The sequence below is a fragment of the Gorilla gorilla genome, chromosome 1, assembly GCF_029281585.2.
Source record: "Gorilla gorilla gorilla isolate KB3781 chromosome 1, NHGRI_mGorGor1-v2.1_pri, whole genome shotgun sequence".
NCBI classification, from domain to species: Eukaryota; Metazoa; Chordata; class Mammalia; order Primates; family Hominidae; genus Gorilla; species Gorilla gorilla.
This window is the reverse complement of record NC_073224.2, coordinates 45,236,527-45,256,101: the sequence shown is the minus strand read 5'-3', so window position 1 is coordinate 45,256,101 and position 19,575 is coordinate 45,236,527. Positions and strand designations below refer to the sequence as shown.

At 45.3% G+C, this 19,575-nt stretch overlaps 1 protein-coding gene across 1 annotated transcript; it reads right to left on the bottom strand.

The window, feature by feature from the left end:
* Positions 1 to 11,693: 11,693 nt before the first annotated feature.
* Positions 11,694 to 19,359, bottom strand: SLC30A1 (solute carrier family 30 member 1). Its single transcript, XM_019030281.4, has 2 exons — positions 18,090 to 19,359; positions 11,694 to 16,396 (listed from the first exon to the last, which is right to left on the bottom strand). The coding sequence occupies exons 1-2, from the start codon at positions 18,709 to 18,711 to the stop codon at positions 15,495 to 15,497; spliced, it is 1,524 nt and encodes a 507-aa protein (XP_018885826.2). The 5' UTR covers positions 18,712 to 19,359; the 3' UTR covers positions 11,694 to 15,494.
* Positions 19,360 to 19,575: the final 216 nt, after the last annotated feature.

The following is a 19,575-nucleotide window of genomic DNA, read 5'->3' as shown; positions in this document are numbered from 1 at the left end:
TGGCCAGGATGGTCTCGATCTCCTGACCTCGTGATCCACCCATCTCGGCCTCCCGAAGTGCTGGGATTACAGGCATGAGCCACTGCACCCTGCCATATTTTCTTTCAATGATGAGGCAAGAGAGAAGGTTTCACATGGCCCTGTGCAAGCCCTTTTCCACAAATCCCACACAAGGCAAGAGCAGTCTACGCCAGTAAAGGAAAAGCCACATTGGATAGAATGAACACCCATCTTTTCTGTTTTGTGCATTGAATGTTGAATGAGTGTAGACATTTTCATGTCCTACAAAATAAGAGTTATCAAACGAATGTCACACGGTGATCAGATAGGTGTTCCTTATGTGACTTGTCCCAAAGTTATAATGAAGAGACGGAAAACACAATTTAAGACTTGAAGATGGCTGGGTGTGGTGGCTCACACCTTGTCATCTCAACAGTTTGGGAGGCTGAGGTGGGCAGATAACTTGAGGTCAGGAGTTCGAGACCAGCCTTGCCAACATGGCAAAACCCCATCTCTACAAAAAATACAAATATTAGCCAGGTGTGGTGGTGCACACCTGTAATCCCAGCTACTTGGGAGGCTGAGACATGAAAATTGCTTGAACCCGGGAGGAAGAGGTTGCAGTGAGCTGAGATTGTGCCACTGCACCCAAACCTAGGTGACAGAGGGAGACCCTGTCTCAAAAAAAAAAAAAAAGACTCTAAGACAATCAAAGCCCCCAGAGCAGCTAGCAGTGTTCCAGAATGCCTGAGCTGCTGACTTGGAATTGTTCACTTGTTTCACCCACTCCACAGCATGCTCACTCTGTGCACACTCAAGACGTTCTCAGGCAGCTCAGTTTTCAAGAAAAACATTGCTGGAAATTATCCATTGATTACAACAACAACAACAAAATCAGTGGAAGTGGATGTCTTCCATTAGGTGCCACACACCTAAACACTGTGGCAACACCTAACCCCCCATTCCTTCTATAGCCCACACACAGTCCTCGGGAACTGCCTCCCTGGAATTACAGGTAGATGGGGCCAGGCCTGCAGGGTCAGTGAAGTGGAAAACCACATCTCTTCCCAGATAGCCCTTCCTTTCTAGGTAAACCCTCCTCTTTCATCCTGGTCCATCCCTTGGGCCACTCTGCTGGGGTGAGAGTGGGGGACGACAGATCCCTGGAGGAGAAAAGAGCTGGCAGGGAGGGTGAGCTGCAGGTCACTTCATCAGGAGTCTCTCTGAGGGAGGGACATATAGACATCCCTGCTTGGAAGCTCTCCTGGAGTTTCCACTCAGCCAAAAACTCTAAGAAGGCAGAGGCTGTGTCTATTTTATATATTATATACCCAGTGCTTAGCATAAGGTGCTCAGTAAATATTTTAAGAAGGAAGGAAGAGGCTGGGCACAGTGGCTCATGCCTGTAATCCCAGCGCTTTGGAAGGTCAAGGTGGGAGGATCACTTGAGCCCAGGAGTTCAAGACCAGCCTGGGAAATATAGGAAGAGTCCTGTCTCAAAAAAAAATTTAAATTAAAATTTAAAAAATAAAAGAAGAAAGGAAGGGAGGGAGGAAGTAGAAGAGAGAGAGAGAGAGAGAGGGAAGCAGAAAGATGAGGACAAGAAAGGGAACTTACAGGGAGGGGGTATAGACCACAAGTTGGACATGTGGTAGAATGTCCCAAATAGGAGAGGCTCCCATTATTGTTCCAAAGGGAAAGGAAATGGAGGACGTGTTTGTGACATTTCAATGGAAGCAATAAGAGAATTTTTCAACTCAGGGTTGGCTATAGGAAAAGCAGTATAGACAGCATATGTATGATATGATGGGAGGAAGCCCCTGCCCTCCCATGTTTTGTCCCCTGGTGTGCCCTGTCATCACTTCTCTGGCACTACCAATGAGTGTGTATAGACCTTGGCTGCAGAGACCTCAGGCCCTATCTATGATTCCTGGGAGCTACCATCTTGCTCTCACCCACTTTCACTCATTTGTTGGATGTGACTGAGTGATGGATGGAGTGGAGAGTCTGTCAGGGTGAATCATGGGCAGGGGAGGGAAATATGAGTCCCACCCCTTATTTTACAGATGGGTAAACTGGCCCAGAGAAGAAAACCAACTTGCCCATGGTTACAGTTAGGGGAAGAGCAAGGACCAGGACCCAAGCATCTGGGTGCCTTGTGCAGGATTCTTTCCACTGTGCCACACCACTGCCCCTTAAAAGGACTTCTCATAAAATCTCCCATTTCAGCTGAAGGGTCTCAAGAGGTTATCAGGTCCAAGCTCTGCCCTTAGCAGAAATCACCACCAAGGATTCCAGCGACAAGAGGGCAGGCAACATGTGCCCAAACACTGTTGGTGACGGGAACACCTAACCACCCATTCCTTCCACAGCCCACACAAATTGTTGCAATGTTCTTCTTGTTTTGAGCTACAATTATTTCTCTAAAGGAAACAAGCTACTGCTTTTCCTCCCCAAGTTCTTTCCTCATAAAAGTACAAATCCTATAATAGATCACTAGGTAAACACCTGTTTGCCCTCAAAACACTCCTATCTTCTGCAGGTAGTGTTTGTAACTAGAGTTACCTGGGAGTAAAAGAAGACTAATGATTTTTTAAAAGAGAGAGAAGTGTGGTACCATTGAAGGGAAATGGATTAATCAAGGTCTTAAGGATCACTAATTGGGCTTAGGAAGAGAGAGAGGAGAAGAAGGAGAAAAGAGAAGAGAGGAAATAAGGGGGAAAGAAAGAAATAGGAAGGGAATAAAATAGATGGCTAACACATATTGAGCACTTAATAAGGAGCAGGCACTGTTCAAAGTGCTTTACTTATATAGATTCATTTAATCTTTAGGATAACCCTCTAAGAGAATTACTATTATTATCCTCATTTTTCAAATAAGGAAATAAGGCAGAAAGTTTAAGTACCTTACCCAAGGTCACAGTCGGTGAGCCTGGAATTTGAACCCAGGCAGTCTGACTCTAGGACTACACACTTGCTGCATGTGTGGTGAATGTTGCTGAATGTGTGGTGCCCCCATTGATTGAGGCCTGTACCAGGTATTCTAGAGAGTTAATGCCAGAGCGCAGAGCACAGACCGTGGGAAGACAGAGCTGGGTTCAAATCCTGGTTCTCCACTTACCTGTTCTACGGAAGTCACTCAATTATCCTCAATTTCCTTACCTATAAATTGGAGTTAATAATACCATTTAAAAGTAAAAAAAAAAAAAAAACAGGCTGGGGGTGGTGGCTCACACCTATAATCCCAGCACTTTGGGAGGCTGAGGCGGGTGGATCACCTGAGGTCAGGAGTTTGAGAACAGCCTGGCCAGTATGGCGAAACCTCGCCTCTACTAAAAAAAGAAAAATACAAAAATTAGCCGGGCATGGTGGCAGGTGCCTATAATCCCAGCTACTCAGGAGGCTGAGGCAGGAGAATTGCTTGAACCTGGTGGCCCGAGGCTGCAGTGAGCCAAGATCATGCCACTGCACTCCAGCCTGGGCGAAAGAGCGAAACTCTGTCGCAAAAAATAAAATAAAATAAAAAGTAAAAAAATAACAAAGAGGCCAGGCGCGGTGGCTCACACTTGTAATCCCAGCACTTTGGGAGGCTGAGGCGGGTGGATCACCTTAGGTCATGGAATTCGAGACCAGCCTGACCAATATGGAGAAACCCTGTCCCTACTAAAAATACAAAATTAGCTGGGCGTGGTGACACACATCTGTAATCCCAGCTACTTGGGAGGCTGAGGCAGGAGAATCACTTGAACCCGGGAGGTGGAGGTTGCGGTGAGCCGAGATCGTGCCACTGCACTCCAGCCTGGGTGACAAGAGTGAAACTCCATCTCAAAACAAAAAACAAAAAAACAAAAACAAAGAGAAAAAAATAATAATAGTATTTAATTCACAGAGGGATCGTGAGGATTACATGGGCTAAAACATTTAGCACAGTTCTGGGACACATTATGTGGTAGATAAATTTTAGTTTTTTGTCTCATGTAATCCTCACAAGGGGATTGGAAGATTTTTTGGTTTCATGTAATCCTTGCAATGCATTCTATAAAGGATGCGTTTTCCCTATTTCACAGACTTGAAAACTGAGAGTCCAAGAGGTAACCAACCTGCCAAGGTCTTATGCCTAATAGGCGTGGGGATTGGAAGTACAGGATAAAGGACCAAGGAGGAAAGGAGGAGGGGGCAGACTTGAAATGGGACAAAAAAGAAAATCTAAGAAGAGCCTGCTATGGTGAATGCCACTTCACAGAGATCTCAGGAGGCCTCAGGAGGTTTCAGGATGACTGTCTCTAATACAGAGGATGAGGGAGTTCTCACGGGAGCTCTGAGTTCAGACTGGGACTCATTGAGGAAGCTTGGGCTCCCACCAAATCCCTTAAGGATTTGCCCCTTAAGCTTGGTATCTCACCACACGACCACACGTATAAAGAAAATTGCTTGTTGTATTTCACTATTTAACCTTAACCTCTCCTTCCTACCTTAAAACCACAAATCAATGTTTCATGAACTTACTTATGCAACATAAATTGTTGCATAAGCATTAAACAAAATGTTATACCACCAGAGCAGTGGCTCCTGCCTGTAATCCCAGCACTTTGGGAGGCTGAGGCAGGGGGACCATTTGAGATCAGGAGTTCAAGACCAGCCTGGGCAATATGGTGAAACCCCATCTCTACCAAAAAAATATAAAAATTAGCCATGCATGGTGGTGCATGCCTGTGGTCCCAGCTAGTCAGGAGACTAGAGGTGGGAAAATCGCTTGAATCCGGGAGGTGAGGCTGCAGTCAGAGGAGATCGCACCAGTGTGCACTCCTGCCTGGGCTACAGATTGAGACCCTGTCTCAAAAAACAACAACAACAACAACAAAAGAAAACTGTTATACCACCATTTACAATTGAACTCTAAAAGAGAGAAGTCATCGTAATAATAATATAAAAATTTAGTGTTTAAGCTAGAATATATGTATATCAGTTTCTTAGTGCTGTTGTAACAAATTACCACAACTTTAGTGGCTTAAAACAGGACAAATTTATTATTTTAAAGTGCTGGAGATCGTAAGTCCAAAATGAGTCTATGGAATAAACACAGGCATCAAAAGAGCTTTGTTCCTCGGGAGACTCTAACTGGGACAAAAAGAGAAAACGTAAAGAGAAGAAAGAAGAGCCCAGGCCAGTCTCAAACTTCAGGGCTCAAGTGATCCACCTGCCTTTGCTTCCCAAAGTGCTAGGATTATGGGCATGAGCCACCGCGTCTGGCCCTAAGTTTTGATGCAAATATTTAAATTTGTATTTTAATAGAAGGCCCTGGTTTTGAACCTCTTTTATAAAGCCAGAAACCCATTTTTACTTTATATTTCAATAGAGCTAACCCAGGGTTTCCATGGCCAATTCAGAAGGCCATACCTGCACTGTTTTCTCGGGCAGAACAATCTTCCTAACAGATCAGAGGAGTTCCTGGCTACCTTGTGCTATAGAGATCATTGTATCAAAGGTTATGAACCTCAGAAGTCAAAACTTCAGATTTTCAATTTGACTATCAAGGCATGGAATCACAGTTCCTGGACTTAAAGATGGAACTGATGTTCATACAAAACACAAATATCTATGTAAAAGGAGGGGACTAGATGTAGTGTCTGGTTCCTGTGGGAGACACTGAAAGAGGACCCGCTGGGTTAGCCATCTGTGGTTTCTGGCATGGCAATACTGCCTCTCTAGGACACATTTGAAACAGTTGGGGTGTCTTGATAATGGGGAGGGAAAAACGATAGCTACAGGCATTCATGTGGAAGTAAGCCAGAGTTTTTAAACTCAATGCATGGGACATTTCTGCACTGATGAATGGTCTCACGCAAATGCTAATAGCACCCCTGTTGAAAAGTGGATGGTCTTCTCCCTTTGACTCCTCATCCACATTTACCTCAATCACCTCTGCCCCCCAAAGATGCACTGTTTTCAGTGTAACCCTAAAGATATTTAAGCCAGCCAGACAATATTATGTGAAAACAGTACTAGTTTGTAAAGAATGGTACTTGTCCACAAGGCTGGATTAAAACCAAGAGAGGCCCTAAATCCTTAAAAAAATTGTAATTTCTCTCGCTTATGTAATTAAAAATAAATGGTACTAAACCATAATTTAAGAAGGTCTAATTTAGGTAAGAAAGTTCTGATTTCTGACTATTTTGTTGTTTTTTTTTAATAAATATATTATTTTTATTTTTATTTTTTATTTTTTATTGATCATTCTTGGGTGTTTCTTGCAGAGGGGGATTTGGCAGGGTCACAGGACAATAGTGGAGGGAAGGTCAGCAGATAAACAAGTGAAGAAAGTTCTCTGGTTTTCCTAGGCAGAGGACCTTGCGGCCCTCCGCAGTGTTTGTGTCCCCGGGTACTTGAGATTAGGGAGTGGTGATGACTCTTAACGAGCATGCTGCCTTCAAGCATCTGGTTAACAAAGCACATCTTGCACCGCCCTTAATCCATTCAACCCTGAGTGGATACAGCACATGTTTCAGAGAGCACAGGGTTGGGGGTAAGGTCACAGATCAACAGGATCCCAAGGCAGAAGAATTTTTCTTAGTACAGAACAAAATGAAGTCTCCCACGTCTACCTCTTTCTACACAGACACGGCAACCATCCGATTTCCCAATCTTTTCCCCATCTTTCTCCCCTTTCTATTCCACAAAACCGCCATTGTCTTCATGGCCCGTTCTCAATGAGCTGTTGGGTACACCTCCCAGACGGGGTGGTGGCCGGGCAGAGGGGCTCCTCACTTCCCAGTAGGGGCGGCCGGGCAGAGGCGCCCCTCACCTCCCGGACGGGGTGGCTGGCCAGGTGGGGGGCTGACCCCCCCCACCTCCCTCCCGGACGGGGTGGCTGGCCGGGCGGGGGGCTGACCCCCCCGCCTCCCTCCCGGACGGGGCGGCTGACCGGGCGGGAGGGCTGACCCCCCCGCCTCCCTCCCGGACGGGGCGGCTGACCGGGCGGGGGACTGACCCCCCACCTCCCTCCTGGACGGGGCGGCTGGCCGGGCAGAGGGGCTCCTCACTTCCCAGTAGGGGCGGCCGGGCAGAGGCGCCCCTCACTTCCCCGAAGGGACGGCTGGCCGGGCGGGGGGCTGACCCCCCCACCTCCCTCCCGGACGGGGCGGCTGGCCGGGCAGAGGGGCTCCTCACTTCCCAGTAGGGGTGGCCGGGCAGAGGTGCCCCTCACCTCCCGGACGGGGCAGCTGGCCAGGCGGGGGGCTAATCCCCCACCTCCCTCCCGGTCGGGGCGGCTGGCCAGGCGGGGGGCTAACCCCCCCACCTCCCTCCCGGACGGGGCGGCTGGCCGGGCGGGGGGCTGACCCCCCCACCTCCCTCCCGGACGGAGCGGCTGGCCGGGCAGAGGGGCTCCTCACTTCCCAGTAGGGGCGGCCGGGCAGAGGCGCCCCTCACCTCCCGGACGGGGGCGGCTGGCCAGGCGGGGGGGTGACCCCACCACCTCCCTCCCGGATGGGGCGGCTGGCCGGGCGGGGGGCTGACCCCCCCACCTCCCTCCCGGACGGGGCGGCTGGCCAGGCAGAGGGCTGACCCCCCCACCTCCCTCCCGGATGGGGCGGCTGGCCGGGCGGGGGGCTGACCCCCCCACCTCCCTCCTGGACGGAGCGGCTGGCCGGGCAGAGGGGCTCCTCACTTCCCAGTAGGGGCGGCCGGGCAGAGGCGCCCCTCACCTCCCGGACAGGGCGGCTGGCCGGGCGGGGGGCTGACCCCCCCACCTCCCTCCCTGACGAGGTGGCTGCCGGGCGGAGACGCTCCTCACTTCCCAGACGGGGTGGCTGCTGGGCGGAGGGGCTCCTCACTTCTCAGACGGGGCGGCTGCCGGGCGGAGGGGCTGCTCACTTCTCAGACGGGGCGGTTGCCAGGCAGAGGGTCTCCTCACTTCTCAGACGGGGCGGCCAGGCAGAGACGCTCCTCACTTCCCAGATGTGATGGCGGCCGGGAAGAGGCGCTCCTCACTTCCTAGATGGGATGGCGGCCGGGCAGAGACGCTCCTCACTTTCCAGACTGGGCAGCCAGGCAGAGGGGCTCCTCACATCCCAGACGATGGGCGGCCAGGCGGAGACGCTCCTTGCTTCCCAGACGGTGGGGCGGCCGGGCAGAGGCTGCGATCTCGGCTCTTTGGGAGGCCAAGGCAGGCGGCTGGGAGGTGGTTGTAGCGAGCCGAGATCACGCCACTGCACTCCAGCCTGGGCGCCATTGAGCACTGAGTTAACGAGACTCCGTCTGCAATCCCGGCACCTCGGGAGGCCGAGGCTGGCAGATCACTCGCGGTTAGGAGCTGGAGACCAGCCCGGCCGACACAGCAAAATCCCGTCTCCACCAAAAAAATACGAAAACCAGTCAGGCGTGGCGGCGCGCGCCTGCAATCGCAGGCACTCGGCAGGCTGAGGCAGGAGAATCAGGCAGGGAGGTTGCAGTGAGCTGAGATGGCAGCAGTACCGTCCAGCTTCGGCTGGGCATCAGAGGGAGACCGTGGAAAGAGAGGGAGAGGGAGACCGTGGGGAGAGGGAGAGGGAGAGGGAGAGGGAGAGCTGGCACGTTTCTTTAGCACAACCTTTATCAGCAAGGTCTTTGTGACCTCTGTCTTTTTTTAATAAATATTAAATGCTCTGAAAATTATTTTATTTATGTACTTATTTATTTATTAGACAAAGTCTTGCTCTGTCACCCAGGCTGGAGTGCGGTGGCACAATCTCAGCTCACTGAAACCTCCACCTCCCAGTTCAAGGGATCCTCTTGCCTCAGCCTCCTGAGTAGCTGGGATTACAGGTGCCTACCACCATGCCCCGCTCACTTTTGTATAAAAATTACTTTTCTTATTTCTTTTAATGCCCCTCCTTTGCTAGTACTCAGTGCCTATGCTTTGTCTATTGCTGCTCATTGGATGAAAATTAGAAAGAACTCTTCATTCTGAATTTACTTAAGTGGGTTGTTGAAAAGTCCAAAGTGGTGGGAATGCAAGTGACTTGCAGAGAACTAGATCTTTTGCTGAGTTCCAGTTCTGGCTCCATCACTGACTATATGACTTGGGGTGAGGTGCTTTAATATCTGTTTGTCTGTAAAATAAAGGGAATAAAGGAATACACCTAATGGGTTGTAAGGATACATGAAAGCATATGAGCCCTGATATGTAGTAAGTGCTCAGTAATAAGTGATCAGAAGTGCCCAGTATATTTGCAAAACCTCATCTCTACAAAAAAAAAAAAAAAAAAAAATACTAAAATTAGCCAGGCATGGTGGCGGGTACCTGTAGTCCCAGCTACTCAGGAGACTGAGGTGGGAGGATCGCTTGCACCCAGGAGGCAGAGGTTGCAGTGAGCCAAGATCCTGCCACTGCACTCCACCCTGGGCGACAGAGTCAGACCCTCTCTCAAAAAAAATAAAAATTAAAAAAAAAGTTAGTGCTCAGTGTATCTTATCTATTAATAGTGTAACTACTGTATATCTTTTTCCATTCCTGCCATTCCTCAATATTCCAAACAACTTTGAATACCTGCAATGTGCTGGTCCCTGTGCTATATCCTTAGGAAATAAATATGGAAAAGACATAGTCTTGACCGAATAGAGTTTATAATCTAGAAGTGAAACTGGTTTTAAAATAAGAACAAAGTGCCACAAATTACTTGTTTTAAAAGAAAAAAGGCTGAACTGGGTGTGGTGGCTCACGCCTGAAATCCTAGCACTTTGGGAGGCTGTAGGGGGTGGATCATCTGAGCTCAGGAGTTCGAGACCAGCCTGGGCAACATGGTGAAACCCTGTCTCTACTAAAAATACAAAAAATTAGCTGGGCGTAGTGGCGCGAACCTGTAGTCCAGCTACTTGGGAGGCTGAGGCAGGAGAATCCCTTGAACCCAGGAGGCAGAGGTTGCAGTGAGCTGAGATGGCGCCACTGCAGTCCAGCAGGTCGACAGAGCAAAACTCAACAACAAAAAAGGCTGAATAGTGGGGGGGAAAATGATGGTCAATTCTGAAGGCTCAGAAGTGTCTATGAAATTTATTTAAAAGCAATGTTACTTGACTTTTTAAATTATTTTTATCCAATTCAAGGAACAGCTTTCATCTAAATGTGCAATGCATAGTACACGAAATTTCAGGGAATATTGTCATATAATCTTTTGAAAGACCATATTGCCTGGGAAGATAATTGTTTTCTGAACCCTGAACAATAGACACATCGAGATAAGAAAAAAGTTTGGCCAATGGCAATCATAAGATACCACTGATTGTACTATGCATTCTGATTTCAGAAATGCTAAAATATAAGAAGAATGTGTGTGTGGAATCAATTGAAATGCAGTATATATACATGTGGACATGTGTATTTGACTTTTAGCATTGAATTATCTGGTAAACTGATTTGTCTTCCTGTCTCACTTTGCCTACATGTCATTCCAAATATGTAGAGTACCTTTCCCGCTTTCTTATTTATCTACTCAAAAAATTATTGATAGTGAAATTGGTAGTGTCGTCCTATGAAACCAAATTTAAACTAGTTGTCATGGCAATTTTAACCTTTATAATCTCTTTATACCTCTCAACCCCTTAACTTTTTAACCTTTTTTTTTTTTTTTGAGACTGGGTTGGGCTCTATCACCCAGGTTGGAGTACAGTGGCACTATCTCGGCTCACTGCAAACTCCATCTCCCCAGCTCTAGTGATCCTCCCACCTCAGCCTCCTGAGTAGCTGGGACTACAGGCATGCTAATTTACCACACCTGCCTAATTTTTGTATTTTTAGTAGAGATGGGGTTTCCCCATGTTGGCCAGGCTGGTCTCAAACTCCTGGCCTCAAGTGATCCACCTACCTCAGTCTCCCAAAGTGCTGGGATTACAGGCATAAACCACCATGCCCAGCCCTGGCTAATTTTTGTATTATTATTATTTTTTTTTTGGTAGAGACCTGGTTTTGCCATGTTGCCCAGGCTGGTCTCGAGCTCCTAAGCTCAAGTGGATCTGACCCACCTCAGCCTTCCAAAGTGTTGGGATTACAGGCATGAGCCACCCTGCCCAGATCCCCAATTCTTTATACCACTATTCCTGCTCCCTTGCCTCTCAAACCCTACTCCTTTCCACTTTAACCTACATATCCTTTCCAAATTTTTTTTTACCTCTTCTTTGGAATATCTACTGTATATAGATCAATTCCTTTATCTACTGCCATTTATTGTCAGATGATTTTTTCAACTGTTGTCTCACAGCCCAAAATACAAGTTCTTTAATGAATTTTTTATGAAACTACATTTGTGATAGTCCTGAGGCTCATAGAACCACAATAATATACTATTGCGTTAAGAATTTTAGATGATTTACAGGTGTAAAATATTTAATAAACCTTATTAGTAACTATGCTTATAAATAAAAAAATAGCAAGTGCCAAAAGCAGCAGGTTAACCACAACTATATAATCTATAAGCTTAATGCTTATAATAAAATTCAAAGCCACTGAGTATTTCATATTAGTGAGCCTTTGCAGTGTTACCCTTTCAATTTTTAATTGCAATTTTTGCTTACATTTTCTTCCACACCCGTCTTGTAACCTAGTCACTCTGTACACTTGCAACATTTGTGTTAAACTGAGATTTCTCTTTCAATTATCTGAAATCCAACTCTCTGTGTAACTAAGCCTAGTATCGGAGGGGAGGCCATATGCACAAATGAAGTAGATATTAAAATTAGTTTATTTTTCTACTTAACTTTTAATAAATGAGAAGAAACACAGTAGTCTGTCTCATATAGAACATTTATAATACATAACAATCCATTAAGCCTCATGGTGAGGTAGGAACAGCTTTGGAAAATAACACACAGTCATGAAAACATACAAAAAGTTAGGTAAAATGTTGCAGCACTAAAGATATTTTATCTGCATCTGTATTTAATGAGATGATAACTGCATTTAACTGGGCCACATCTGGCCCAAAGGACAGGCAACAGAAGACACAAAACAACACAACATATAAGTTCCATAATCACAGAATATACTGATACACTTCATTGTGCTGTTTCAAGGCAGAACCATAACATGGCAATTTGTGTCTTTTTATATATATATATAACCACATATTAATTGTATGTTACATTCCCTCCAGCATCTTTTTGCCAAAGACACTGGACCATAAAATTTTTGGTTTAAAAGTTTAAATTGAATAACATACAAAAGGCTCTTGTGCCAGTGAAAATGACTGCTAAATATTCCAGAGCTTGTTAGTAAAACAAAATAGCATTACCACATAGTATCGGTAGAGCTACATCAAAATAGTGCTATTATAATCCCAATTTCAGAGACGTGAAACACTGTAAGACACAGTTTCAGTTTTAAAAATGACAAACAAAAAACCCCTACACCTTCCCAAGAGTTTTAACACTGTTTATGACTTAACTGAAACTCAGTATTAAAATAAATATTTTTATATTGTAGAATTACTCTCCATATTTGTGTGAAGATCTTAAGACAGCAGGTTAATGACATTTTTATCATTCAAATGATATCTGCTTATACACAGTAAAAATCTTCAACTCAACACCAGTTAACATACGAAATACTTCACATTAGGTTCCATAGGTCTTTTCCCTCAAAACTGTCAAAAATTCAAAATTAACTTAAGGATGTTAATAAGACACAAACGGTTAACACAGCCTTCTACCTACTGTGATTTTCCAAGGTGCATTTGATGGACATTTTTCCTATTCAAGTTACATACCTTAGTTATTCAACATACTGTTCTCTAAAATGTTAAAACACATACAGCAAAGTTTTTGAGGATTCTGTTTTTTAGGTTTTAGTCCATAGTTTTACAATGCAGACATCCTTCAGAAAAAACTAAGCAATCATAAAAGCTAAAAGGTGACAATGGAGAATTAAATCTCTCATCACTAAGGCTGCATTTGGCTTGGAAAAATTTCTTGGTTTTAATTCAGGCACATGCAGCACCTCCTTTTCACTAAACTGAGACAACAGACAAGTTTCTAACACATATTCTACACTGATCTTGCTCAAATATAAAAGAGCCAGCAGGAGAGATGCAACTCCTAAAACTGATGCAGTGTTATAAAATAGCATATTTAAATATTGGGTTTAAGTCTCCTAATAATTCAGAGTATTTCCCTCATTTTCTTTCAGAAAGGAATAAGCTATTTTGAGAAAGACACTTAAATCCTACAATATTTAAATACAAAAGCATGTCTTTTTTTAAAGATAATGCTAATATAGCTACAATGGGTTAGAAAGTGCATTGTAAAGAAATAAATAATTCTCTGCTAAAACTCAAAAGGTGAGTCAGTGCCCACTGTTTCTGCCAACAGTCATTTGAAAAAAGAAAATCCTATGGTACCACCATTATATATAAGCTACTTAAAAATTATGAAAAGTGAAATAACTCAAACCTAAAGGCTGTTATCTTCAAAGCACTTTTGAAAAACAAACAAACATAGCCCTTGTCCTATGCTTATATACCATTTTTTAAAATCCTCATTCAGTTGATGTCTTGTACTTAGGTGTCATGCCATCTTTAAGACACAGACCTCAAGTAGGGCATTTGTAAAGAAAACCTCATTGAATGTAATATATTTTATCAGTTATCTTTGTATCATTGCTGAAATGTTTATGTAACAAATTGATATCTGAATAAAATGTTCTGTAAAGTATTAAATCAGGAATGTACATGATACAGTACAATTCACAGCTTTCTCTTCTTGTTCGCCCAGATGAGATCCCTCAATTTCATGTTTAAAAAAACCCACCCAAACCTTTTCGCAAAATTCATGGTAACTATCAGTTTAGGAATTGAATTAAACAATATCAGATAAGAATATTAAAAGATCAAGATGTATTGCAAACTGGCAGGTTATGGTTTTGGCCCATTATAGTAAATGTGAACTTACAAACTGTGTTCCTAAAATTACCATATTTTCACTGGAAAAAATCAGCTGTTCTTAAATAGGCCCATCGCCAGCAATAGGCTTATACTAGGAAAAACACACACCACAAAAGATCATCCCTTTAAAAAGTAACTGTCAAATCCTAACACTTTTTCCTCTTACAACCCATTAAACAATGAACTATTTTAAATCCCAAAACGTAGCCATCCCAAAAGTAGTCAGCTATAAAAGTAGTCAGAATACCTTGTTTCTAGAAAAATAGAGCTATACATAACTGATGCTAATATTAATCCTTTCAAGGACAAAAAATCTAATTTTGTCACAAAGCATACCCTCTATCAAGAAAAATATAACTTAAACACCCTTAAATATTTGTGTTGGATTTGAAATCTATAGCAGTAATGAAGTAGCCACAATTTTCTGTGTAGATATTGTGGCATCTTGCAAAATAAGCCACTATTGGAAGATCTGAGTATGTGAAGACAGGATGAGTTACAAAATCTTAATTAATTTTGCTTTCTAAGAATTTAATATCCAAACTGCATTAACCTTCTGGTTTTCTTTCCTCTCAAGTCAGTGACTCTTAGAAAGCACAAACATTGCTGGTTGTGCTCAAAAAGCTCCATTTAAATCCATTCATGATTGGTTATCATGAAATGACCTTGAAAATTTTTTTTCAAACACCCGATTTAAAAGATTACATTGATCGTTTGCATTTAGCATGTAATTATTAGGTGTCAACATCCTTAAAAATACTTATATATTTTGTAAGTAAACTTGCAGCTCAATGTTTTTATACCAATCTTTCAAAGAAAGTAATGCTGGTGAACATGTCCAAGTTTCAGATTAACTTTGGTAGAATAAAAAGTTGAAATTCTCAAAATAATTTAGAAATGTAGTCTCAATATTATCATACAATAACCTAAATATTTAGTTTGGTAAACTTTCTTCCTTGCTCTTACTACCCCATTTGCCCTATTGTGTGTAAACTGTAGTTCAATTTGTTAATTATCTTACTGTTTAATAGCCAGCAATACAGAATACAGGATAGTAACTGATCTTATTTCCTACTAATAGCCATGAGTCACTCTTAAAATATGCTGCCATTATGCTATGTAATGATCTCAAAGGGCAATATCACCTAAAATGTCAAAGGAAACAAACTGTTGATGATTTTAAAGTTCTATCAATTATAATTCTAATAAAGTGTAACACTGGGGGAAAAGAAAAGCAGAGAAATTCCAGTAACAATTTTATTTATCCCCCTAATTTTTATCATGGGAAAAATCCAGAAATCAAATGTCATTATCTTATATAAGGTTTAACTTAAACAAAAATGTAACATAGTGTTAAAACTGGCTTTCCAAAACAGTCACAGCATAGCTGTACTCTGTACTAATAATCACAAAATTGTAATATAGAACTCTGTTATGCAGTCCCATTATGTTCTTACAAAAATAGAATTAAACTGTGTGACCAGACAAGGACTTCAATTACACTACTTGGCAAACTTAGAATTTCAGTGGAGTCTTTTTCCTCTTGCAGATTAAAGCAAAAGTCAAATATCACATCTTTTTCAAGACTCACAAAGATGATTCAGGTTGTTTGTTTGGCATGTTTTTAATCTCTATCACAACAGCAGGGATGTTTTCAGCTTTAGTCCTCCTGGGCTTCTTCTCTAGATTGTTACTAAGTTCTAAACAAGAAATGCTAACTGTTGGGGTCTTTTCTGCATCCTTTCCAGAAGGGGCTTGTGGTAGTGTCCCACAACATTGCTTCAAAGCACACTGAGTTCTGCAGGCAAGTTCACACGGAACTACACTTGATTTAGAGCCTACACTAGCAAATTCAGGCTGAATGGTAGTAGCGTGAATTCCGTGATTATGAAAAACGTCTTTAATGGTTTTAGCCACCTCCATGTATGATGTTGGATCTTCACATTTTATGTGAGCAGTGGCAATGATTCTGCTTCCAGCAAGTTGCCAAACATGTAATTCATGAACTTCCTCAACTCCTTCAACATTTCGAAGTTCTTTTATCAAATTTCTGATATCAATTTGTTTAGGAACAGTTTGTAGAAGAATAAGAGCAGATTCCTTAAGTAATGGATAGGTTGTGTAAAGAAGTATACAAACCATTACAACACAAAGAGTTGGATCTAAATATAGCACCCAGCAAGGACCAGCCTCATAAACTGATGCATGAGTACTATTAATTATTTCTACAAATGCTTTGCAGGGGTCAGGGAAACATGGATTCACACAAAAATCCCCTTCAGAACAACCTTTCCAAGAAAAGTAAAAGACTAAGGCATTTACTACTACAATCACTGAACCCAAGGCATCTCCAAGGACATGCAGAAAAACTCCACGCATGTTAAGTTGTCCAGCCCTATCTTCTTCCAGTTCCATATGGTCAGGTTCTCTGACAAGATTTCCATTCACTTGTACTTCCACTGTATCACCACTTCTGGGGTTTTCTGGGTCTACAAAGAAATAAAAATTTTATATCAAATACATTTAAAGTGTTTATATAAACATCCTTGTCTAATTCTTTTTAAGTGGTGATGAAGGTGAAAATTTTTTCACAAAGTACAATTAAAAAAATGTGATCAGAGCAATTTAATATAAATTGACATTCTGGGAACGAGCCAGGACATAATAATTGCCAGGGCTAAATCAAGTCATTGTGATACTGCTTCTTCACCCTCCTAACCACTCTCCTGCCTCCTCCTCTCCAAAATAGTGTATCTTTTCTATGGGAGTGGAGTCCTGCAACCATTCTGCTATACTTTATGGTATATACAAAGGAAAACATAAAATTAAATGCTAACACCAAAATTAAATGCAGCTAGGAATAAGTCTACTAATACAAAATACCTGATTTGACACTCGGGCACTCTCTAGTCACTCTTTGTCACTGAGGCCAATTGCTTGAGAATAAAACCAATTTTAACTTTTAAACTTTTATTATGAATATAAAAGTTTCTTGGTAGGGGGTTTAAAAACTGACAAATCAACAATAAAAATCAATAATCACAGAGATTATTAGAAAAATTGAAACTAAATGACTACCTGCCCTACTAACTTTTAAATCAAAAGTATTGATCTTTTCAAAAAGTATTGATCAAAAGTATTCAAAAAGATCAAAAGTATTGATCTTTTGAAATTACACACCAGAGAAACTTAATTTTCTTTGGAATAACACCTTGCCGAGTGGAGTGAGAGGAAAACCAATTACTTATTAAACCTTTCCAATGTACAACTTGAATTTCACTAACTTCATATTCTGCACTCGAAAATTATGTAGCATAATTTATAATGATACAAGGTAAATAAACGTAAGTGAAGGAAATATGACCAAATTGTTAAGCACCATTGAGCTTGGGTAGTAGGACACTGGTTGAGTCATTTCCATCTCCTTTCTTTCAACATTTATTTTCAAATTTCCTTCAAGAGCACTTAATGTTAAATATAAAAAGCATCCACTAAAAATATAAGATGAATAAATTACCATCACTTTTAGTTCAGCACGATTATGAAAAGTCCTGGGAAAATGTTAAACATGCCCAGACAGGTCCTAAATCTATGATTTCCAGGATTAGGGATCAATTAGCTGAAGCATACACTGCTGTTCATAAAAGAAACCTTTAACCAGGGTTTACACGCTCTGAATGCATATTATGAAACGGAGTTCAATAGGCGTAAGAACTACTTTGGCAGAGCAAGGTTTCCAGCACCCAACTACTGGGGACGAATTGGGGATTCTCTCCGTTTCCCAAGAGGGCCAAGGAATTGAATTGGGAAGCATTTCTGACGCTGTTATAACCATAACCAGACAAGTCTCCAGCAAAGTTGCTGCAGCCTGTAAAGACAGCCAAGTGCGGTGTGGACTGCAGCGGGATGATGGTCACCTCCTGACCCTTTTTCTTAGGGTCTGACCCACAGCCCCCACCTACAAATATGCCAGACGCGTCGCCGGCTCCTTGCACCCGGCTGAGGGGGTTCTGATTTCCTGGAGCAGCGGGGCGTGTGCAGGACGGGGAGGGAGCAGGCAGCGGCGGCGCGGCGCAGGCCCGCTCGGGCAGCAGGGGGCGTGCGGGCCACCCCGCCGAAGGCCAGGCGAGGCTCTGGGCTCCCCAAACCCAACCACCTGCGGCAGCGACTTTCCCGGCTCACCTGCGGGGTCCAGTTTCAGCCCGTTGGAGTTGCTGGTATTGGCCACCAGGGTGTTGGTCTCCTCCTGGTCGGGACCCTGCTCGCCCGGGGCCACGTTGATGTCGCTGCTCCCGGGGCGGGTGCTCTTAACGCGAGGCCCCTTGGGGAGGCCGTGGCCGTGGCCGTGACCCCCGTGCGAGTGGCCGTGGCCGGAGTCCTGGCTGAAGCCGCTGTGATGGTGGAAGAGGCAGAGCCCCAGCACGTTGACCAGCAGCCCGGCCACGCCGACCCCAAGGACCACCAGCGGCTGCTGCATCTCGTGCGGCTCGATGAAGCGCTCGATGGCCTCCAGCAGGATGGCGAAACAGAGGCCAGTCAGGAAGATGGCGTTCACCAGAGCCCCCATTACCTCGGCTCGGATCCAGCCGAACGTGTTCTTCTGGGTGGCGTGGGTCCGCCGGGCGAAGCGCTCGGCCACCAGCGCCACCACCAGCGCCAGCACGTCCGACAGCATGTGGAAGGAGTCGGAGAGCATCGCCAGCGACGAGGTCACCCGGCTCACCACCACCTCCAGCACCATGAACATGAAGGTCAGCGCCAGCATGCACAGCAGCCGGCCCCGGTTCCGACCCCAACACCCCATGGCTGCGGCTGCAGGGCCCGCCGAGCCCGGCCCGGAGACTGGTGCGGCGGCGGCGTTGGCGGGACGCGGAGGGTCGGCGACCGCGACAAGGAGGAGCGCCCGAGTCGGGCCGTTCGGGAAACCGCTGAGGGGCCCCCGCGGCCGCACGGGGACAAGCCCGGGTCAAGCCGCCGAGCCCCGCGCCTGTGGGCGTCCTCCGCCAGCCGGCGGCGCCGCGCCGCGCAGCTCCTCAGGCGTCCGTCCTCAGAGCCGGCGCCGAGGCCCGGCTCAGCCTCAGCAGCCCCCACACCCAGGCGGCGGCGGCGGCGGGGAGCTGGGCTCCCGGAGCCGGGGTACCAAGAGCCGCAGTCGGAGCAGGAGCAGGAGGGCGCCGGGGGAAGGCGGCAGGCGAGGGCGACGGGCAGCTTCGCGCCGAGAAAGCTCCGAGCATCTGAGGGCTCTGCTTGCTGGTCTCCTCTGCGGCGGCTGGACTGAGGAGCGGATGGCTGAGGAGCTAGAGAGGCGGCGACCACGGCAGCTGCACTCGGCCCGGTCTCGGGCGCCTTCTTCGCCCCCCCGCCTTTGCAGACGGTTTACAAAAAAACTTTGCTTTGCACTCGGAACCCCCGTTTTCACACGGACCCGAGCGTGACAAGGCCTTGCCGCCCCGCCCACCAGGCCCGGCACGCTTCCCCATTGGTCAGGACCCCCTCACGACAGCCTCGGCGTCCCGCCCAGCCACGCTCACTATTGGATGGAGCCTCGGAGGGGCGGGAAGGGGGCGGGGTCGCGGCTCCAACAGATGGGGGCGGGGCCTTTTCCTCCCGGAGCCGGGCGTGGGCCGGGGGGCCGTGGCCGGGTGCAGCGGCGGGCGAATTGGGGGCG